The sequence below is a fragment of the Myotis myotis genome, unplaced genomic scaffold, assembly GCF_014108235.1.
Source record: "Myotis myotis isolate mMyoMyo1 unplaced genomic scaffold, mMyoMyo1.p scaffold_m19_p_45, whole genome shotgun sequence".
In the NCBI taxonomy this organism is placed as follows: Eukaryota; Metazoa; Chordata; class Mammalia; order Chiroptera; family Vespertilionidae; genus Myotis; species Myotis myotis.
In genome coordinates this window covers 767774-789529 of record NW_023416352.1, presented here as the reverse complement: position 1 = coordinate 789529, position 21756 = coordinate 767774, and the positions used below count along the sequence as shown (strand labels likewise).

The following is a 21756-nucleotide window of genomic DNA, read 5'->3' as shown; positions in this document are numbered from 1 at the left end:
CCTGCACACCCCCTACTGGGGATGTGCCCGCAACCAAGGCACATGCCCTTGACCGGAATCAAACCTGGGACCCTTGAGTCCGCAGGCCGACGCTCTATCCACTGAGCCAAACCGGTCAGGGCGGGGAAACTCTTCTGATAACGTTCGCTTCGTGCGGGGCGCAGTTCTGAAGTCCTCACAGTGTATCCGATTAATCCTCAGATGAGGAAAAGGATACTCAGAGGTTAAGCCCTTTCCAATACCACACGTTTGCGGGAGCCTGGTCTTCAACGGCAGGTGCAGCTCACATCAGAGTCCCTGATCGCACCACTGCGCCCAAAGAAGTCGGGATAAGACAGCGGAAACAGCAAAATTTAAGACTAGTGAGAGCTGGAAGAAAGAGACGGGGACCCAAAGGAAGAAAAGTAGGAAGACACGAAGGAGTTAGGCAGAGAGAGAAAAGTGAAGAATGGAAGGAAGAGTTTTAGGGGCAGCAAGAAGAGAGAGGAGAGAGAGATTCCCAGGGCGAAAAAGAAGTACGAAGACTCAGAGAAGGGAGGACAGACACCTAGAGAGCGACAGAGACCCAGAGAGAACAGAGCCTCAGGGGTGGGAGGAACAGAGGCTCGGAATGAGAGGGTAGCGCAGAGATGGAGAGGTGGGGCTGTGCATGAATGGAGGGGGCTGAGGGGTGAGATGCCAGTGTAAGCGGTGCTGGGCCCGCTCCCACCCCCCACCCCCCACCCCTACCTTACACACACACACACACACACACACACACACACACACACACACACACGGGCGCAGGAAGGAGGCGGAGTCCTGGCGCACGGCAGGGTCTTTATTAACACGCCCGCGGGCGCTCAGCGCGCGTCCAGCACCAGCAGCTTGTGCATGTACGAGTTCAGCCAGCGGCGGCGCTCCAGGGCGGCCAGCATCCGCGCGCGCTCCCGGAAGGCCGCGTCGTCTGCCAGGGCCAGGCTCCGCCGCGACGGGGGGCTGGCCCGGGCCGCCCAGGTTCCGCCCGGGGTGCGGAGGCTGCGGGGAGACGGAGAGACGCGGTCACCGCGTGCCCGGGCCCTCCGCCCGCCACCCCCTGTCCTCCCCGTGGTCTAACTCGAGGCCCCGTTACTGCACCGTCCGGGGAGTGGCCCGGTCTCCGTTCTCTGCCTCTGTTGCTCTGCGCGGGTCGCTGTCTCTGTTCCCCAGCTTCGGAGCTCCCCGAGCACAGAGACAAGTCTGATGCCCTGGCCTGCCTCCGCCCAGCGCAGGGCCGGGCACGCCCCATGCACCCAACAGTCGGCGTTCGAGGAACGAACCCGGTTCTGCTCTGACTCCTTTTAAGTCCCTCCCGTCCTTCCCCAGCTTGTATCCTTTTGTATCTCTTGCTGCTTCCCTGCCCACCCGCATCTCTCTCACCCTAGTCTCTGTCCTCTTTCTTGCTCTCTGCGCAGAGCCTCTCTGAGTCTCCGATTCCTTTCTCTGTGGTTCTCTTCCCGCACCCCCTCCCTGGGAATTCTGGGCGTCGCACGTACCTGAAGACCCCGGCGGGGGGCAGGGCGACGCCTGCGGCAGTGCGCACGCCCCAGGGGACCAGCAGCAGGAGCAGCAGCAGGAGCCGCGCCCGGGAGCTCCGGGGCACCTGGCGAGGCTCCATCACCTGCGGAGAGACAGGGAAGGGCTCCGTGAGGCCGGTGGCCTGGCCCCGAGCCCCAGAGTTTACCCACCCCCAGCAGCCAGGTCCCAGGGCCCCTACCGCGCAGTGGACTTGGGCAGCGAGCAGGCAGCCCCCTTATATCCCTCCCGCAGCCCCCGCAGCGGGCAGTGACGCAGACCAGGGGCCGGGGGCGTGGGGTCAGCCTCCCCCCAGGCTCATTAGGAGCCGCCGGCTGTAATGAGGAGCTGGGGGTGGGGGGCCCGCCGCTGCCTTGGCGGCGATCAACTAATTGGGACCAGGAGCTGGGTCCTGAGCAGACGCGGGAGGGGGAGAGACGGACAGACAGAGAGGTGGACGCAGGGGGTGTGTCAGAGGGATAAAAATAGAGACGGGCAGAGGGACCATCAGAGCAGAAGCCAGAGACACACAGAGAGAGAGAGAGACACTGGAAAAGCCACACGGAGGAACTGATGGGGAGAAGCAGAGACACAAAGAGGTGAAGTAACCATGAGAAGGACAGAGACTGTGACAGAAGGAAAAAAAAAAGAGGAAGAGAGAAAAGGAAATTGACAAAGAGGGCCAGCTAGAGAGGAGGGAAAGGCTCTGGGAAAGACAGAAGGAAATGGAAGGACAGCCAGCTGGACAGAAATGCCCAGAGATAAGCCCCGGCAGGCAGAGAATCAGAGAGTGTGAGATAGGGAAGGGGAGAGGGGAGAGAGACAAAGGCTTGTGTGGTGGGGTGTGAAGGCAGGGAAAACGACAGGAAAGTCTTACAGAGCTCGGGGAGCGGGGACAGGGACAGGGACAGGGCCGGGAGCTGCCCCGTGGATGTGCCTAACCCTTCCCGGGGCGGAGTGTGGGGTGTTGTGAAGATAAACCCCAATCCACACCCACGCTATTAAGAAGGTGCATTCCACACAGTGGGAAGGTGGGCAAAGGTTGGGAAGTCCCAAAGGCAGTAGCAATCTGGCAAGATGTGGGGAGCTGGACTCGTATTTCCCCAGAAAAGAGGGGGACAGGGCCTGGGCTCAGGCTCCTGGGTTTAGATTCCTGGATTCTGGTGGAGGAGGGGCCTGGGGATGTCTATTCCTGGCTCCTGGGTCTTGGCGTAGTTTGGCACCAGGGACTTCCACTCGGTTGGGCCACATCCCTCCACCAGATAAGCCAGTCCCTAACTCCCTTCCCTGCTCGAGAGACAATGTGCTTTTTTCCCATTGATTTCTAAAGAGAGTGGAAGGAGAGGGGGAGGGAGAGAGGAACGTAGATGTGAGACATATCGATTGGTTGCCTCCTGCACGTGCCCCAACTGGGGCCGGGGAACCCGCAGAGGAGGTATGTGCCCTTGGCCAGGAATCTAACCCACAACCCTTGGGTCTGCAGGGCAACACCCTAACCACTGAGAAACCGGTCAGGACTGGAGACAATGTACTTTAGCTCTGTCCCTTTAAGATCCCAAGCTTGTCGCTAGGCTCCCAGGATCCCCAGGGAGGGAGTCAGGTGCGTCACCTGCGCCCTGGGACCCTACCTCCTGCTGCCCCGCCCAGAGCCATTCTGCAGCATTCACTGGTCTCTGCGCCCAGCTCTGCTTACCTGCTGTTATCTCGGACCCCCCTGAACAGGTAGGAAACCCAGGGCCCCGAGTGACCCTGTCGCATCCAGGTGTCCTCCAAGCCTACCTCCACCTGACCACAGACCAGCCCCTGAGACCCTGAATCCTAAGCTTCATCCTCAGTAAACAGAGGCCTGAGTCCCCCACAACTCCCTCCTCCTGCAGGCTGAGGAGTTCAAACCCCTACACCCCTATCTCTGCAAGACCCGAGACTCAGAGTTCCTAACCTCCTTCTCACTCAGGATCCACGAGTTCAAGACTCCCATGTCCTTCTGCCGATAACCCAGCCCCCAAGCCTGGCTCCCTCAAAACCCTCAACATCCGAACCTGCAGGCTTCTCTCTAAAGAAGCAGGAATTTGACCCACAGGGCCCTCCACCCTCTGGGAATTGGTCTGAACCCCCAGCAGCCTTCTTGCCCTGGACCCAAGAGTCTCCCTCCTCCCTCAGATCCAGGGGTTCAGCCCCCAGCACCAGTCCTTCCTTCTGAGCCTCCTGGTGTAAACAACTATGGAGTCCAGGTGTCCCTGGGGCCCTCGGAGAGGAAGGTACCCCCAGTCCATTCAGAGATCGACATCCTCTGAAGTCGAAGTTGAGGAGGTCTAAGGACTTGGAGAGGTGTCATTTCCCCCCAATTTTTCTGGGACCCCCTTGGGGAAACAGATAAGGAAATTAACTACGACTCCCAAGAAGCCCCGCGGCCGTGTCTCTTAGCTACGGCAGCCAACGCCCCAACCTTCAGGGACATGCAGTAAGGTTCTGCTTTCCCTGGGACCAGCTGGGCAGGGGCAGCGGTCCGTCTGGGGACCAGTGGGCGTGGCCTCCGGGCGTGGGCAGGGACTCGGGGCAGCCTCCTGACTGAGCCCCTTCCTTCCCGCTCCCCGGCAGCGACAGGCGTCTTCCAGAGCCATGAGAGCCTTCGGCCCCATCCTCTTCCTCGTCTTCCTCCTCGCTGGGCGGGGTTCCGAGGCCGCGCCTTCGGCCTCACCAGCTGCGGGCTCGGACTTCCCAAGGATGGGCCTCCCCTCGGAACCCCTTCTTCCTGCTCCTGAAAATGCCACTCTCCACCAGCCGCACCCGGAACCCCCTGGGATGGCTTCTCCGGAGCCCTCCAAGGCGCCTCATCCGGGTTTCCCTGAGTCCTCTCCCCATAACGTCACTGACACCCCCAACGCTGACCTCCAAGAACCCCCACACCCAGAGTCTCCTGAGACCCCCAAACCTAACTCACTCAACACCTCAACATCAGAAGCCCTGGAGACCCCTCAAATTAACCCCTCCCAGATGACACATCCAGAACCTTCTGAGACCCCCACGCCTGACCTGCCTGAAATTCCACACCCAGAGTCTCCTGAGACCCCCAAACCTAACTCACTCAACACCTCAACATCAGAAGCTTTGGAGACCCCCCAAATTAACCCCTCCCAGATGACACATCCAGAACCTTCTGAGACCCCCACCACTGACCTGCCTGAAATTCCACACCCCAAATACCCTGAGGCCCCCCAACCTAATTCCTCCAAAACTTTACAGTCAGAATTTCCTGGGACCCTGGGTCCTGACCCTCCCCAAACTGCACACCAGGAATTCCCAGGGATCCCCAAACTTAATTCCAGTGAAATCCCACAGGCAGAGGTCCCTGATCCTGACCCCACCAAAACCCTTCACCCCGAAACTCCAAAAATCCATGACCCCAACACCGCTGAGACCCCAAGCACTGAATTCCTTCAGCCCCTCCACCCCAACTCTACTGATACCCCCCACCCAGAATCCCACGTAACCCACCACCCTGGCCCCACTGAAATCCCCCAATCAAAACTCCCCACAACCCTCCACCAAGGTGCCACAGAGATCGCCAGGGACTCTGCCCCTGAAACCTCCACCAGTCCTCACCCAGACACGCCCGCACCCCCCAGGGACCAGGCTACTGCCCTGCACGACCTGCCCCTGAACCAAGAGCCAGAAACCCCTGCGGCCACCCAGCCCAACTCCCTTAAACTGCCCGCCTCTGATTTTCCTGGGACTGTTGAGCCCAAGGCCTCCCAGAGCTCTAGCCCTAAAGGGCCAGATGTCGCTCTTTCCTCCTCCCGGATCGCGGACCCCCCTGCTCCTTCAGGGTCCCCCAATCAGCCGGCCCCTGCCACTCAGCGGGCCCCCCAGCGACGCAGCCGAGGTGAGAGAGTCAACACTATCATCCTGGTGGAACGAGTGAAGGAGACCGGTGAGGGGCTGGGACCCGGACCCCTGGGTCTGAGGGAGGAGGGCTGGGGGCCTGGACCCCTGGGTCTGAGGGAGGAGGGGCTGGGGGCCTGGACCCCTGGGTCTGAGGGAGGAGGGGCTGGGGGCCTGGACCCCTGGGTCTGAGGGAGGAGGGGCTGGGGGCCTGGACCCCTGGGTCTGAGGGAGGAGGGGCTGGGGGCCTGGACCCCTGGGTCTGAGGGAGGAGGGGCTGGGGGCCTGGACCCCTGGGTCTGAGGGAGGAGGGGCTGGGGGCCTGGACTCCTGGGTCTGAGGGAGGAGGGGCTGGGGCCTGGACCCCTGGGTCTGAGGGAGGAGGGGCTGGGGGCCTGGGCTCCTGGGTCTGAGGGAGGAGGGGCTGGGGGCCTGGACCCCTGGGTCTGAGGGAGGAGGGGCCGGGGCCTGGACCCCTGGGTCTGAGGGAGGAGGGGCTGGGGGCCTGGACCCCTGGGTCTGAGGGAGGAGGGGCTGGGGGCCTGGACCCCTGGGTCTGAGGGAGGAGGGGCTGGGGGCCTGGGCTCCTGGGTCTGAGGGAGGAGGGGCTGGGGGCCTGGACACCTGGGTCTGAGGGAGGAGGGGCTGGGGGCCTGGGCTCCTGGGTCTGAGGGAGAAGGGACTGGGGGCCTGGACCCCCGGGTCAGAGGGAGGAGGGGCTGGGGGCCTGGGCTCCTGGGTCTGAGGGAGAAGGGACTGGGGGCCTGGACCCCCGGGTCAGAGGGAGGAGGGGCTGGGAGCTTAGATTACTTATAACCGGGCTCCTTCCTTCAGGCGTGACCCTGGTGGGACGCCCCCGGGGCGGGGCGGGAGGGGCCCTGTGCCTCTTCTTCGCCGGGACCGGGCTGCTGATCGGCATTTTCCTGCTGCTGTGGTGTCTCTACCGCCGGGCGGCTCGGCACCGGCCCTTCGCACACCACCGGCTTCCGAACGACGGAGACGAGTCGGGTGAGCGGCCCTGACAGCGCCCGCCCGGAGTCCCAGCCGTTTCCTTCACCTGGTTTCACCTGCATAGGGCGCCCCGCCAACAAGTACAGGTCCCCCATCCAAGGCCAACAGAAGCCCTGACCCCTCCATGGTCAGTCGCCCCCCTCCCCCACCCAGTTCTCTATGAAATTTCACACACACAAGCCCAGTGCTTCCCCCAGACCAGCTGGGACGGGCTGCAGGCTCGCAGCTACAGGTCCCTGCAAACCCCGCCCCCGCCCCGCCAGGAGCCCTGTAAGCCCCGCCCTCTTGGCATCAAGCCCCGCCCCTGCCGCGCGGACACCACGCCCCCTCGTCTACACAAGGGCCCTCCCCTCGCCCTCTGATTTGAAAACCCAGCTGCTAAGGACGGTCAGCAGCCTCTCTGGCCAGCGGCCCAGCGGCGGGGGCAGGCTCCTGGCCAGCCCTGGGATGACCGCGCCCTCTGCTCCCACAGTCCTGCACCTGGACACTCCCAAGGAGCCGTACGATCTCTACTTTTACGCGCCGGATGCCTGGATCCCTTCACACATCGCCACCAAGCAGCCGCCGCCCACTCCTCCGCTGCCGCCCAAGCTGCCCCCGCCGCCCCGCGGGGGCCGCTCCCAGCGCCTGGAGCCGCTCTCCCCGGCCACGCTCCCCGACAACTTCGTGTGAGCCCCTCCCGGCCCCTCCAGGCGTGCGCCATCCTCAGGCATCCTACCCTCCCGGCATGCTTTGCTAGTAGCGGTGCCCTCAGATAGAGCCCACCGCAGAGGTGCCCTCGCTGAGGCCCAATAAATCACGAGATCCCTCCCTCCTAGCCACCTGCTCTGGCCTGATTCCTGGGGGAGGAGGGCCCTCGAACTCCGGGTCTGCAGGAGGGGAGGGCCTGGGGCTGGGACTCCCACGGCCACTGGCCCAATGAGGAGGCCTGGGTGTGTCCACCAAAGCACTTTATTGGGAGTGGGGCAGGGCAGGGCTTACAGTCACAGAGACAGACACACACAGAGGTACCCTGCCCCGGGGAAAACACCTCTCGCCCCAGCCCCCTTCCCTTTCCGGGGATTCTGTGACTTCTCTTATACTTGTTCCCCAAATTCTAAGCCAAAAGAAAGGTGTGTGAGAGGGTAGCATCCCCGAATTTGAGTCATTTAGCCCCTGAGGGACACGAAAAATGGCCACTGAGAAAATGAGGGTGGTTTGAAACCACCCAGGAGAATAAAGTGCAAGGAGCTGGGGGGGAAGGGGACATGTTGAAACCACCGTGGGGAAGTTCAATGGTGGTGGCTTCAAACCACTGATGAACTTGAGCAGCCACTATTTAACCCTGAAAACTGTCCGAAAAAGTGCATAGGGGTGGAGTGAGGCGTACTGATAAACCTGCTGTCTGGGTGGTGTCCCTAGACATTGCACTAAGCTAGGGAGAAGGTCTTGGGGATTTGGTGTGTTCAGCAGAATCTGCTGGTGGAGGGGAGGAGGGGTGAAGAGGTTGGAGGGGGTCTTGAAACCACCATTTTCCCTCAGAAACGCTGGTGAGAATCGATCTCTAAAATAGTGGGGATGGGTGATTGGCTAAACCAACCTGAAAAAAAAATGCAGAATAGATTTAGGAGAGATTTGAAACCTCTAGAGGAAGACCTTGAATTTTTCTGAGAGAAGAGGGGGGGCCGAGTAACTCAGGATCCCTGGGGTTAAAGGAAGGGGAGAAGTTGCCTCAAAACCACAAGAGAGAGTGAGAGACCGAACTGTCCATGGAAATAAAGCCCTGAAAGGAGAGGTTTGGAACCACTGAGGCAAAACAAGTAGAGAAGGGAACCCTTAGGGGAATCTGGGTATCCTTGAAACTGCCATTTGCAGCTTCACTACCCTGAGAGGCAATTGGGAAAGGAAGAGGATTCGACAGCACTGGGAGCAAGGGAGAGTGCTTCCTAGGCCTGAGGCAGGACAGTGAGGACTGGGGTTCCTTGACACTGTCACTCAGGCCAGAGATGTGTGGAATGGAGGTTCTGGAAACTGCCATCCAGTGGGAGGCACATGGTCAGTAGCCCCGGACAGGGGGTGGGGGTCTTGGGGGCAGCACTGTGCTGTGTATGGCCCCATAGGAGGGAGGGGGAGCAGGGGGCGCCCCAGGGGGCTCAGCCTCATCCTCCATTTCGCTTTCATCACTGCCGGCCAGCTGGTCGTGGCCAACAAAGCCACACTTCTCCTCGCTCATCTCCTCAGGCTCCGCCCATGGCTGCTTCTCTCCGGAAGCGAAGATCCCATAGAAGATGACCCCTCCATAGTGCACCAGCGAGGCGATTAGGAACACGTACTGCCACTCCTCCCGAGTCTGTTGGAGGCCAGAGGAACAGGAAGTGAAGAGGGAGTTTTAGCTCAGTGGATAGAACTTCGGCCTGCGGACTGAAGCGTCCCAGGTTCGATTCTGGCCAAGGGTACATGCCTGGGTTGTGGGCTCGATCCCCAGTAGGGGGCGTGCAGGAGGCAGCCAATCAATAATTCTCTCTCATCATTGATGTCTCTATCTCTCCCTCTCCCTTCCTCTCTGAAATCAATAAAAATATATTTAAAAATAAATAAAAATATATTTAAGAGAGAGAGCCCTAGAGGGATAGGGGAGGCCCAGAGAAAGGGAGACAGATCCAGAGAGAAGCTGAAAGACACCTGCAGGAGGCAGGGGTGGAGCCCAGGGAGGCCGCCCTCATCAGGGAGGCACCGAGCACAGAGGTGGAGGGCCAATGGGTCAGGGCGAAGGCACCCACCTTGTGCTTGGTCATGGCGCCCACGATGATGGGGCACACCATGCCTGACAGCGTGCCCACGCCGTTGGAGATGCCCATGAGGATGCTGGCATAGCGCGGGGCGATGTCCAGGTGGTTCACATTGAACCCTGAGAAGATGAGCCAGGAGGCGGCACGCCTGAGTCTCCCTCCAGTGACTCCCTCTGAGCCGTCCCTCCCCGCTCCCCGCTGCGCCTCCTAGTCCGCCTTTTGCGTGGCTGGGAGGCCCCCTTCCTGAGCCAGAAAGCTCCCCACGGCGCCGTCCAGACTCCCCCGGTGCTGCCGACCCGCGGTTCTCACCAGAGATGGCGAAGCCGCTGAAGCCCACGGCGAGGACCAGGAAGGAGATGGCCACGCCCTTGGAGTGCGAGTAGCCCACCACCAGCAGCAGCGTGGCTTCCATGCCGAAGCCTGCGGAGGGCCCTCATCTGAGTCCCGGTGCCCGCGCCAGCTCTCCAGGCCTAAGCCCGCCGGTCCCCCCCTCCTCTGCCCGCCCCGCCCGTCCCTGGCTTTGCCCCTCCCACCAGCGCCAGCCCGAAGCCTGGCCCCGGACACCCAAGCGCACGAGCTCCAGGCCTCCGCCCGGCCCTCCGTGGCCCCACCCCCTGACCAGGCCACGCCCCCAAGATGCAGGGTCCCAGCCCCGCCCACCCACCCCCGCACCTTCACCCCTTCCCTCTCTGTCCACACCCCCAGGGCAGTAGCCGGCTACACCGCGTCTCTCCAGGTCCCCCACTCACAGCCCCTCTTCCCCGCGCTTCCAGCCCAACTAGGTCTCGCCTCTGCTCCACCTGCACAGCCATCCACGCTGCCCCCCGAGGCCCGGGACTTCTGTCCCAGCTTCATCTTGACTCCGCCTTTTTGGACACACCCCTGTTCGGCCCTCGCCCCCACCTACCCCTTCGCGGACCCGCCCCCGGCTGTGCCCCACGGCGCTCTGCCCCGGCCCAGGCGGCCCCCGACCGGTCTAGACCCAGCCCCACTCACCCCCGCAGTTCATCAGTTTGCGCACGTTGGTGGTGGACATGATACGGCGGGTCCTCAGGAAGTCGGCGATCTGGCCACCGATGGGCACGATGATGGTCATGACCAGGTGGGGCAACGCCGACACCAGGCCCACCTGCGCGAAGGGTGGGGGGTGGGGGTGGGGAGGACAGGGCCGGCGCTCAGGGCCGCCCGCCGGGCGTCTCCACCCGGTTCCTGCGCACCGGCTCCTCCCTGTCCCTCATTCCACCCCCTTGGGACCAACGCTCGGCTCCTTCTGTCTCAGCCCCGCCGCGCCCCCTGCTCTCCCCGCCCCCTCCTAGGGTCCAACCTTGCTGATCTCGAAGCCGAACACTTCCTCGAAATAGGCGGGCTGGGAGATGAGGAGCAGGTAGAACGTCCAGCTGCGGCAGAAGTTGGCCACGATGATGGCGTAGACGGGCATGGAGGTGAAGAAGCGCCGCCAGGGTGCTTTAAACTTCTGTGGGGGCGAGAGCAGGGGCCGCTGAGACAGGACCCGGGGGCTCTCCGTGTCCCTTCCGGAGCCTCACTACAGCCCCGCAGAGACCCCGGTTTCCCCACTTCATTAAAAGCCCCAGGGGCTCCAGCCCATGTCCCTGCGGGGGCCCTGCACCCTAGCCTCTAGGCAGCGGTTCTCAACCTGTGGGTCGCGACCCTTCGGCGTTCGAACAACCCTTTCACAGGGGTCGCCTAAGACCATCCTGCATATCAGATAGTTACTTTACGATTCATAACAGTAGCAACATGACAGTTATGAAGTAGCAACGGAAATAATTTTATGGTTGGGTCACAGCATGAGGAAGTGTATTGAAAGGGCCAGAAGGTTGAGAACCACTGCGAGTGACACTTCAGGAATGCAGGCTCCTGATTTACAGTGGCCCCTCCGGTTCGCATGTGTCGGGCCTCGGTGACCCTCAGGGACCCTTAAGGGTGGGCCCAGGAATCTTCCCATTCAATATCGACTCCTAAATCTAGCCTCACCCACCACCAGGTCTAAGCAAAACCCCACATTCTAGTCCCGCCTCTGCTGGTTTAACCACGCCCACCAGTGGCCCCGCCCCAGTGGCGACCTAGCCCCGCCCCCAGCACCTGCTAATCGGGCCCGCCCCCGGCGTTAACCCCGCCTCCCAGGTTCTGGCCCCGCCCACTGGGCGTTCCCATCAGGTCTCCCGAGTAGGGGAACGCACCACGACCTACTCGCTGTGCGGGTTCTAAGCCCCCTTTCTCCTGCCTCCCTGCTTGGATCTCTCTCCCCGCCCCACCGCGCCCCCACCCCGCAGGCTTGGCTCGGACCATGAGGGGGTTCATGAGTTTGGCGCTCTCGCCGATGGCTTCTTCGATGTACTTGCGCTCCTCTTCTGAAATGCTGGGGTGCAGCGCCGGGGACTCATAAGAGACGAGCAGCCAGAACAGGTACCAGAAGATCCCGAAGCTGCCTGGAGGGGGTCAGGAGGGGGATGGAAGCGAGGTGACGACCGGCCTCGCTCTGGCCCAGCACCCCCCGAACCCCGGCGCCCGGGCCCCTCACCGTAGACGTAGAACACAGAGCTCCAGCCTGAGTACTGCACCAGGACCCCGGCGAGAGGCATGGCCACCACCGCCCCGGCGTAGGAACCTGATGGGGGTGGGGGGGTGCGGGAGAGAGAGCAGACCTAGCTAGCCCCCCGGATCCAGGGGTTCGGACCCCCAGCCTCGTCTTTCCAGGACACAAAAGTGCAAGCCACAGCCCCTCTTTCCACAGATATCCGGCCAGTGCCCAACCCCTTCCTTCCCCAAACCCCCTCCTCTTTCAGACCCACAAATCTAAATCCCAGCACCTTCCTCTCACCGCAAAAGGCTGTGGTCGCCAGGCGGCTCCGCTCTAAGGGAGGGGCCCATTTGCTCCAGATCCCGTGGCAGGCGGGGTAAGTGACCCCCTGGGGAGAAGAAAGCCAAAGTCAAGGAGAAGAGGTTGGCCCTAGCTGGTTTGGCTCAGCCTGCGGACTGAAAGGTCCCGGGTTCGAGTCCGGCAAGGGCACATGCGGGGTTGCGTTATCGATTCCCAGTAGGGGGCGTGCAAGAGGCAGCCGATCAATGATTCTCTCATCATTGATGTTTCTATTTCTCTCTTCCTCTCCCTTCCTCTCTGAAATCAATATATATATATATAATCTTTTTAAAAAATATATTTTATTGATTTTTTACAGAGAGGAAGGGAGAGGGATAGAGAGTTAGAAACATCAATCAGCTGCCTCTTGCACACCCCCTACTGGGGATGTGCCCGCAACCAAGGTACATGCCCCTGACCGGAATCGAACCTGGGACCCTTGAGTCTGCAGGCTGACGCTCTATCCACTGAGCCAAACCGGTCAGGGCTATATAATCTTTTTAAAGGCGAAGAGGTGGTCAGAAGGCGGCGGGTCACATATAGCGGGACTTTACCTCCACCAATCCCTGCAGGATCCGCACGAAGATGACACAGCCATAGTGGACGCGGGCAGCCGAGGGGATCAGCATGTTCAGAGTGGATGTAGCAACAATAGCAAAGCCGAAAACCCTGATGGGAAGAGTCCGTGGCTATCTCACCATGCATAGGATTCTGCTCTCTCTGCCCCCCACCTTTCACAACCACAAGCCCCGCCTTCCTCTAAGACCCCGCCCCCAGGCCCCTCCCATTGTCCAAAGTCAGCCCCCAAATGCCAGGTCACACTCTCTAACTCCACCCACGCAACTGTAGTTCCCGCCCAACTTGAGAAACCCCACCCCGACCCGTACCTGTTGGCTGCGAATTTTTGGCAGATAAATCCCCCGGGAATCTGGGTGACAATGTAGCCCCAGAAAAAGGAGCCGTGTATGAGGCCAACAGTCTCTGGATCCCAGTTGAACTGAGCTTTCTGTGGGCGGAAAAGCACATCAACCCAGTCGCCGGAGTTTGCCCCACCACCACCACCAATCAGCACCCACAGACTTAGTCCCTTGGCCAATCCGCAACAAGGATCCCTCTCTCGCCCCGCCCATCAGAGCTCAAGTCTTCCCTCGGTCCAGACCGAACTAGGCTTCTCCCCGTTGTTAGGGCCTGTGCTGCCTAGACGCCTCGGTCTGCCTGTGGCCCTGCCTCAGTGTCCCTGCTCTGAATGTCTAGGGACCCATATCCGGGGTGGCGATTCTTTCTCTACTCTGACCAACTTAGGAACTGCTTGCCCAGTAACCTGGACGAGTTCTAGTCAAGGACAAGAAGTAGCCAATGGGGTCGGCCTGATTGGAAGGGAGCTAGAGGCGGGGTAGACCAGAGCCATAATCAGAACTTTGTTTTCTGAGACAGAGGCATGGCCTACCCTGAAATTAAAATAGGGAGAAAGCCCAGCGGGTGTGGCTCAGTGGATTGAGCGTTGTCCCATGGACCCAAGAGGTCCCAGGTTCGATTCCCAGTCAGGGCACATGCCCAGGTTGCAATGTTTCTATCTCTCCCTCTTCCTTCCTCTCTATCTAAAAATCAATAAAAACACATTTTTTAAAAAAATAGGAAAAAAGTCTGATGTGAGGCGGGATTTAGGTAATGGCCAGAGCAGAGGAAGCGGGATTTAGCAGGGGTAGCCCTTCAGAAAAGTCAGGATTAAAACTCGGTGGGGATGCCCAACTGCTATGGCTCAGTGATTGAGCGTTAACCCATGCACCAGGAGGTCACGGTTTGATTCCTGTTCAGAGCACATGCCTGGGTTGCCCGATCGATCCCCAGTAGGGGGCGTGCAGGAGGCAACCGATTGATGATTCTCTCTCATTGATGTTTCTATCTCTCTCTCCCTCTCCGAAATCAATAAAAATATATTTTTTAAAATTCAGTGGGGAGCTTGTGATAGGACTGGGATGAAGATGTGACCCTGGGACAGGTGTGGGATGGGGGTGGAGCAAAAGTTGCTAGGAGGCCCAAAATGAACAAGGGGCAACACATAGGGAACCTAAAGCTGGGGCCCAGTCCACATTTTGGTTTTAGGGACCGGATCTCAATAGGGGCGGAGTTTCATGTAGATCTGGGCGGGGCTTAGGAAAGAAGATCTCGGAGACGAGTCAGAGGAGAGGGGGCAGCACAGATGGGCGGGGCTACTCGGGCTGTGGCGTGGAGGGGCGTGGCCTGGGCTGCGCCGGATGAGCATGACGTCATCAGGGCGTAGGCGGCACCGCGGCTCCCGCCCTGCGCTACCTGCACCACCAGGTGGCCGTTGCGATGGGTCGTACTGTTGTTGACCATGGAGACGATGGCCACGCCCAGGTTGCAGCGGATGCCAAAGCTGATGCAGAAGCCCAGGCCGCTCATGATGGCGATAATGTAGCGGCGCGGGAGGCCGAAGCAGGTGCAGTCCACCACCGGCGGGTCCCGCGTCTGCGTCGTGACCGGGCGGCCGTCGGCACTCAGCTCCAGCGTCTCCGCGCCTTCCTGCCGCTTCTCCAGAAGCCTGCGGGGCGGCAAGAGTCAGACTCGGCCCAGGGCCCCCGCCCCCTCCTCCCTGCACCACGGGAGTTCAGGGCCAAACCTCCTGCTTGAAAAAGACCCGGGATTCTCACTGAGCCCGTGCTCCCCGTCTTCCTTCCCAGGAGCCCAGCTTCTCTCCCCAGGACCCAGGATTCAGGAGCCCCCCGCCCTCCTCAGACCAGGAATTCCACGCCCCCAGCCCCTCCTCCCCAGACTCAGGTGTCCAAGTCCTCAGGTCCCTTCTCTCCCAGCCCTGCCATCTCTCGACTCAGCAGTTTTACACCCTCACTACCCTTTGCGGTCCAACAGCCTGTGCCCCACCCCCCACCCCAAGGCCCAGGCTCTCTCTAGCCCCCTCCCCCAGATAGGAGTCTATTTGAGGAAGCAAAAGGCGCTAAGGAGATGCTTCAGCAAAGGTGTCAGCAGAACAGATGCTTCTCAGCCACGTCTGCTTGTATGCCGACGCCCCTCCCCCTGCCTCTATGGCTGCCCTCCTGCCCCGGGGCCCCAGGTGTGGGGCTGACAGCCAGCTGACTCCGTTCAGCCACCAGCAGCCCATTCCTAGGGCCTCGGGGGTGGGGAGACTTCCGGGACCCTGGACTCCAGCAGTGCAGCCGGGCATCCCTGGGGAGCCTTGAGTTCAGGCTGTCAGCCTAGGGGATGGGGAGGGGGGTGGGGGGTGGTGTCCTGGCAAGGGACAGATGGCCCTGGTGGGGGACTTGGCTCGGTCCCCAGCGAGCCTGTCGCCCCCGCCCGTTCTGGATCAGGGATTGAGGCTGTGATGACGGAGACGGGTAGAATAGTTGGAGAGCCACCTCCAAGCCACAGAGAGGCTGCAGAAAGAGGTGTCCAGAGGTGTGGACAGACGCACAGGGAGGCTAAGGAAGAAGGTCAGAGACACAGAAGGAAGCGAGAGACCCAGAGAAAAGGGGTCAGAGACCCAGAGAGACAAGCAGAGAATAAGATAGGGGGACCCACCCCAGGAGAAGGGAGGACAGAACAGTGGCCCAGAAGGGAGGGGGCAGAGACCAGAGGCAGGGGACAGGAATCCAGGGGAGAAGATGTAGATACAGAAAACCGAGCGTTGAACAATGAAGGGATTAGGATGCTGAGGAGACGGGCTGGGGCTGTGATTGGTGAGGTGCGGCTCCTCTCCGAGGCGCGGAAGCAGCCAGAGGATCCGGCTGGATCCCAGGAAGGGGCCAGAGCAGATGGAGGCGAGGGAGACTGGGACGGGGGAGGAGAGAACAGCCAGACGGCCTGGGGGGAGGCGGTGGAAGAAATGCGAGAACACAGCCACCCTCCCGATCCTAGAACTTAAGGAGAAGGGAGGAGGAACCGTAAGAAACGGATGGGGGTGGGGGGGAGTGGGGGAGTGGACCAACCCCAGAGGGTGAGGAATGAGCACCTGAGAGAGCTGGAGAGAGGGGGGAGGGAGCCCCCGGAATGACTCGTACAGGGTGGTAGGGGCTGCCCACTCCCGTCAGAACCTGTCAGCCAATGAGATTAGACTTTGACCCAGGTGGGTATCAGATGCTATTTGACCCTGAAACTCAAGAAGTGATTGCGGCCGCAGCTAAAACCAACATCAAAGCGGTCCCGCCTCGGGGCCTGTGTCTGCTCCTCTCAGCTCCCAGTCCGCTCCCCCAGACCTCTGTCCCCTTTGTCTCTTAGCTTCTCTCTCCTCTTCCCAACGTACAACTAAGGAAACTGAGGCACAGAGAGTGAAAGCAGCACATCCAAGGTCACCCGCGAGAAGAGGGATGGGGCCTGCTCGCGTCCTGGCCCCCGGCATCACCAGCCCAGGGCCCGGCACACAGAGAAGGCCCTGTGGCTCCTGGTCTCGCCTCTATCCCTCTGCCCCCCCCCCCCTTTCTTGTCCCTAGTCGCCTAGTTTACATCTGTTTCCTGGTCTGGGGGAGCGTCCCCACCCACTGAGCTGGAGCTTCATGCATCTCTAGGAAAACCCGCAGCCTCCAGCGCAGGTGGGGAGGAGCTGGCCTGGGTTGAATGATGGCTCAGCCACCAACGCCTCCCTCTTCTCCAGCTGAGCCTCAGTTTCCCCAGCTTTGTCTAGAGGACCGAATGGGGGTTGTGTCCAACACAGAGCATCACCCTTGTCTCCAACCCTCACAGTGAACCCCAGGATTCGGATGCTCATCTCCGCCCAGGCTCCTCCGTGACTGTCCTGGCATGAGCACTGGGCTTGGGGTGCCCGTGGGCCTGGGAGGCAGCTCAGGGCGGGGGTGAGAGTAAGGCAGGGCCCAAGCAAGAGAAAGCCAGACCCAGATGAGAGGCTGAGGGGCTGAAACGGAGGGAGGGGGCCTGAGGGACACACCTCTCCCCTGCAGCACCCCCAGCCCAGCCTCCATCAGCACGTCTCTCCCTCTCTCTCCTGACTTCTCACAGATGTATTTTGAGAAACTCGTGAAAGGAGGCGAGAAAAAGGGTGGGGAGGGGCTGGGAGATTGGGAAAAGCAGGGGTGCGGTTATCTCAGCTTCCCACCGCCTCCCCGCCTCGTGCCATCCTCCGGCCCCCTCCCTTCTGTCCAGCCTCCTTCCCATCTCCCCTGTTACTAGAGGGTGAGGGGCCCTGGAGCCCAGAGGTGATCTACAGCAAGCAGGACTAGCATTAGACCTAGAGAAGGACTTGCGCGGCCTAGTGAGATGGACGGGCCACTAACCCCGGGGTCAGGGCTGTGGGCACGGCCGGGCCCCAGGGAAGGGCAGCGGAGATGCTGGGGCTCGCTCCTCCCGCCCGGGCCGGGTATTTTTAGGTCTCACCGCAGATGAGTAATTTCTCTGACTTGGAGCCAAGGCTGGGGTTGGGGGTGAAGGACTGGAGGGAGGCGCTCGGCCTGCCCTGGGGACACCCAGGTCACTGGGGTCATCGCCCTGGCCGGTAGGAGTCCCCCTTAGCTCTAGCCTACATCCTTGGGGAGGTCTCATGTGGGGCCTGCAGCTACCTTCCCCCCAGAGGCCCCGGACACCCCGGCTTCTCCCTCCCAGCTTAACTCGCCCCCAAGGACGAGAACCCCTGGGCCCCAATCCGCTTTAACTTCAGATTAAACGCTCTGAGTGACGGAGACGGAGATCCACAGAGTGATGGAGAGACCCAGGGTAGCGGGATGAACACCCAGGGAGAGGACAGAGACCCCCAAGAAAGAGAGACGGAGACTCCGAGAGGGGGGCAGAGACCCTGAGAGGGGAGTTGAGAGAGATCTAGTGAGAGCCAGAGTCACAGAGAGGACAGAGACTCGGGGATAAAGGGGACTAGAGACCCAGAAAGAGGGGCCCAGAGGCCCAGGGAAGGGACGCGGAGAGCAGAGGGGTGAACAGAGCCCCAGACGTGGGACAGGGGTTCAGGGACCCAGACAGAGGGGAACGGACAGACCCAGAGAAAAGGGTCGAGAATGGAGTGGGGTGGGGCCAAAAGAATAAACCAGGTGATGAGCAAGACAGAACCAGGGACAGCGGCGCCGTCGGAGGCCGAGGGAGAAAACTGGACAGATGGATGGACACCCTCTCCCCCAGCATCCGCGTATCGCCCGTCCATCTCTGGGTCTGCGCCCGGGTGGGCATGAGCGTCCTCTGCGGACCTTGCCCTCTTCCCCGCCCAGGACCCGCACCCGGCTCACCGGTGCAGCCGCCCGAGGGCGCGACCCGCCAGCTTCCGAAACTCCTCCTTGTGGAACTGCATGGTGGCTGCCCCTGCGGCGGGTCCCCCCGCCGATCCCCCCGCCCGCGGGCCCGGGCGGCCGCGTCCGGGTTCCCGGGGTCCGCCCCGGCCCGGCCGGCCCCGCAGCTCCGCTCGGGGGGGAAGGAGGCTGCGAGTGCGGCGGCCGAGGGGCTGTCACTGAACTCAGCCTCGGGGGCGGGGCGAGGGGAGGCCCCGCCCACCCATCCCCGCTAGACCCTCCCCTGGCTTTATAAGCCGGCCCGGCCCCTCCCTTCCACTCCTGGACCACACCCCTGGGTTGGAACACACTCGAGTTGCATTGCCCCAGCTGGGTCCCTTCTCAGAGTTACTCTCCCCCATCCCATCCCCGCCCCTGGCTCCTTCTAGCGCTTCCCTGAGACCTGTCCCCCCGCCCCACTCCCCTTCCTTTCATCTCATCCCCGCATTTTCCTCCCCTGCAGGGCCATCTTGCTGGAGTCTCCTTCCGCGTTTCATCCTCAGTCTTCCCCCTCCTAGATTCTGCACCCTCCAGTTGCACATCTCGCCCCCCGGATTCCATCCCCATCCTGTATCATCACCCCCGGTTCCAACACCCTCATTAAAAGGTTCTCTTCTCCTGCAGGGAATTCTTTCCCCGGAATTCCCACCCCCATCTTCATTCACGCCTGTCCCCTCTATTCTCCCCATCCTGTTTCTTCCCCTTTGACGTCCATCCACATGTTCCCATCATCCCTCTTTGGAATTCCATTCCCCTCCTGTTGCTTTTCCTTTGCACGCACCCGGCTCCCAGGTCCTTGACCGCCAGTTTCCTTCCCCTCTGAGTCCCATCCCCGACTGTGATACTGCCCCCCTCCGGCCGTCGCCAGTTTCGCCCCCAGTAATTTAGTCCCCACTTCGGAATCTGTCCAACTCTCTCAGCTCTGCCTCCGCCCCCTGAGTTCAGGCCCTGCCCCCTGGGATCTGCCCCGCCCCCTCTATTCTGACTCCACCCCCTGCATCCAGCCCCGCCCCGTAGGGTTGAACCCGGACTTTGGGTCTGTGCGCGCGGCCCCTCTCCCCGACGCTGAGGCCATCTCCAGATCCAGGCCCCAGGAGGGTGCTTCCTTCACCACCGCTTCTCTGCCTCGGGCCGCAAATGCATTCGGGATTAAATTTTCATGATGTGGCGCAGGCCCGCCGCGGGGTGGGGGAGCAGCCGGCGTGGCGGACGGCGCCACGGACCCAGTGTCCCGCAGCCACTGCCCGCCGCGGCCTCTCCATGGGGGTCTGGGTCGCACAGTGTTGCCTGTGTTTGAAAACCCCCGGACCCCCGTGGAGGAGGGGGCTGGGGGCTGGACTCCTGGGCCAGGGAGGAGTCAGTAGCCCGCGGAGCCGTCCACACGCGCCACCCTGTGGCAGCAGGATCCTCGGCCCGGGTGCGGAGGCGGCGGCCGGGGCTCCGGGCCAGGTGCGAAGGTGGAGCAGATGGTGAGGAGGAGGGAGTGGGAAGAGGGCCCAGCCGCTGCCAAATCCCGTGCATTCGCCGGAACTATCACCATGGAGACAGGGGACGGCAGAAAGGACCCAGCCCCACACTTCTTAGGATTTAAGAATGTGTTCTTCTGTCCAACGGAGAGTCCCCATGAGAACTACGAGTCCCAGCGGCCGCTGGACCTCACTGTTTGCTTCGGAAGGGCCGCTTACTTCGAGGGTCGCTGGGAGTTGTAGTTCTGAGGATGCCTTGCGCCATCTAGTGGACACGGCGCCTACATTAGCTCCTTCAGCTGCTCATAGACCCTATCCCACCTTTACCTTTTCTCACAGTCTCCTTCTACCCACCCAACTCAACTCCGTTCCAGTCACACTGGACTTTTTTAAAAAATATATATTTTTGTTGATTTTAGAGAGGAAGGGGGAGGGATAGAGAGAGAGAAACATCAATGATGAGAATCATTGATAGGCTGCCTCCTGCACGCCCCCCCACTGGGGATCCAGTCCGCAACCCAGGCATGTGCCCTTGGCCAGAATCAAACCTGGGACCCTTCAGTCCACAGGCTGACGCTCCATCCACTGAACCAAACCGGCGAGGGCCACACTGGACTCTTTACTGCTCTTCCAATTTACCACTGACATTCCTCCATTTACTTATGCACCTAGGACTATAGAAAAAGGAGAGGGGTTGGCCATCATTTATTCAACAAATATTTGAGTCCCGACTAGGTGGTAGGCATTGTCACACATAGGAGATATAGCTGTAAGAGTAACACTGGGCATTGGGGACTCCCAGAGGGGGATTCTAACTCCGCCAGGGTAGATCAGAGAAAACCTGAAGGTTGAAAAGCTTTCTAGGGAAAGCTCAGAAAAGGGCTGGCTGGGTGGGGAGGCGGCTAAGGATGGCCGGAGGGAGTGTAGCCACCTCAGGGGAATCAGCACTTGCAGAGCGGGGAAGTGAGAAATGTTGGTGTGACTGTGACTTGAAGTACAATTCCAGGAATGGGCAGCTTGTCAGGACAGGGGTAGGAGAGGGTAGAGATGATGGTATGGGTCAGATCACCAAAGGGCTCTGGAACAACCCCTGTGAGGGGGAGACAATTAGAAACTTCCCAGGTGTACTAGAGAGGCGGTACTAAGTAGAAGGGACAGTAGAAACTAAGAAAAAGTTTCCAAAAATGGTGTGGTCAAGACACTCTCCAGTGTGACTAGGCCCGTGGTCAGCAAACTGTGGGTTGCGAGCCACATGCGGCTCTTTGGCCCCTTGAGTGTGGCTCTTCCTAAGCCTTAGGAGGACCTTAATTAAGTTAATAACAATGTACCTACCTATATAGTTTAAGTTTAAAAAATTTGACTCTCAAAAGAAATTTCAATCGTTGTACTGTTGATATTTGGCTCTGTGGACTAATGAGTTTGCCGACCACTGGACTAGGCAGCGAGAGGGAGGAAGAGGTCCAAATGAGGCCTGAAGGCCAGACCGTGCGCTGGCTGGTGTGGCTCAGCTGCTGGAGCACTGTCCTGCACAGTGAAAGGTGGCAGGTTTGACTCCTGCTCAGGGCACATACCTAGGTTGCAGGTTCCATCCCTGGTTGGGACGCGTATGGAAGGCAACCAATGGATGTTCTCTCACATCGATGTTTCTCTCCCTCCTTCCCCTCTCTCTGAAATCAATAGGCATATCCTCCCGTCAGGCCACACGAGCTCGGAGTGCCAGGCTGAGGGTTTGACCTTCTCCCAGGGGGGATGGGGAGCCAGGGAGGGGTTGTGAACAGGAGAGGGGCAGAGACCGCTCTGGGACCCCTGGGAGACTGACGAGGGGAGAAACTGGAGGCCAGGAGCCAGGGAGAGGATTCAGGGAGAGGATGAGGCCTGAGCTGCAGCAGTGACCCCTCCGGGACGCCAGGGCTACAGCCCAATGTCCCTCCCCGCCCACTCCCCATGTATTCCCAGCC

General features: G+C 60.8%; 3 protein-coding genes across 3 annotated transcripts; 1 reads left to right on the top strand and 2 right to left on the bottom strand.

Moving 5' to 3' along the window:
• Positions 1 to 812: 812 nt before the first annotated feature.
• PTH2 (parathyroid hormone 2) lies at positions 813 to 2377 on the bottom strand. Its single transcript, XM_036307274.1, has 2 exons — positions 1515 to 2377; positions 813 to 1017 (listed from the first exon to the last, which is right to left on the bottom strand). Exons 1-2 carry the CDS (start codon positions 1634 to 1636, stop codon positions 843 to 845), a joined length of 297 nt encoding a protein of 98 aa, XP_036163167.1. The 5' UTR covers positions 1637 to 2377; the 3' UTR covers positions 813 to 842.
• Positions 2378 to 4134: 1757 nt separating this feature from the next.
• On the top strand, positions 4135 to 7243 carry GFY (golgi associated olfactory signaling regulator). Its single transcript, XM_036307262.1, has 3 exons — positions 4135 to 5464; positions 6250 to 6423; positions 6899 to 7243. Exons 1-3 carry the CDS (start codon positions 4153 to 4155, stop codon positions 7096 to 7098), a joined length of 1686 nt encoding a protein of 561 aa, XP_036163155.1. The 5' UTR covers positions 4135 to 4152; the 3' UTR covers positions 7099 to 7243.
• A 116-nt stretch (positions 7244 to 7359) lies between these two features.
• On the bottom strand, positions 7360 to 18492 carry SLC17A7 (solute carrier family 17 member 7). The gene is made up of 12 exons (XM_036307263.1): positions 18294 to 18492; positions 14386 to 14638; positions 12963 to 13081; positions 12630 to 12744; positions 12037 to 12124; positions 11737 to 11823; positions 11502 to 11644; positions 10519 to 10668; positions 10191 to 10323; positions 9504 to 9614; positions 9186 to 9313; positions 7360 to 8755 (listed from the first exon to the last, which is right to left on the bottom strand). The coding sequence occupies exons 1-12, from the start codon at positions 18353 to 18355 to the stop codon at positions 8462 to 8464; spliced, it is 1683 nt and encodes a 560-aa protein (XP_036163156.1). The 5' UTR covers positions 18356 to 18492; the 3' UTR covers positions 7360 to 8461.
• Positions 18493 to 21756: the final 3264 nt, after the last annotated feature.

What these genes read in the sequence shown, in the direction of transcription:
- PTH2 (XM_036307274.1), bottom strand. Translation starts at nt 1,636, where the DNA reads ATGGAGCCTCGCCAGGTGCCCCGGAGCTCCCGGGCGCGGCTCCTGCTG. An exon ending in CCCCCCGCCGGGGTCTTCAG is followed by an intron (nt 1,018 to 1,514) that starts GTACGTGCGACG and finishes GTCTCCCCGCAG; the next exon opens with CCTCCGCACCCCGGGCGGAA.
- GFY (XM_036307262.1), top strand. Translation starts at nt 4,153, where the DNA reads ATGAGAGCCTTCGGCCCCATCCTCTTCCTCGTCTTCCTCCTCGCTGGG. An exon ending in GGAACGAGTGAAGGAGACCG is followed by an intron (nt 5,465 to 6,249) that starts GTGAGGGGCTGG and finishes TCCTTCCTTCAG; the next exon opens with GCGTGACCCTGGTGGGACGC. An exon ending in GAACGACGGAGACGAGTCGG is followed by an intron (nt 6,424 to 6,898) that starts GTGAGCGGCCCT and finishes CTGCTCCCACAG; the next exon opens with TCCTGCACCTGGACACTCCC.
- SLC17A7 (XM_036307263.1), bottom strand. Translation starts at nt 18,355, where the DNA reads ATGCAGTTCCACAAGGAGGAGTTTCGGAAGCTGGCGGGTCGCGCCCTC. An exon ending in TCCTGCAGGGATTGGTGGAG is followed by an intron (nt 12,125 to 12,629) that starts GTAAAGTCCCGC and finishes TCTTCTCCCCAG; the next exon opens with GGGGTCACTTACCCCGCCTG. An exon ending in GCGCCATGACCAAGCACAAG is followed by an intron (nt 8,756 to 9,185) that starts GTGGGTGCCTTC and finishes GGCCTCCAACAG; the next exon opens with ACTCGGGAGGAGTGGCAGTA.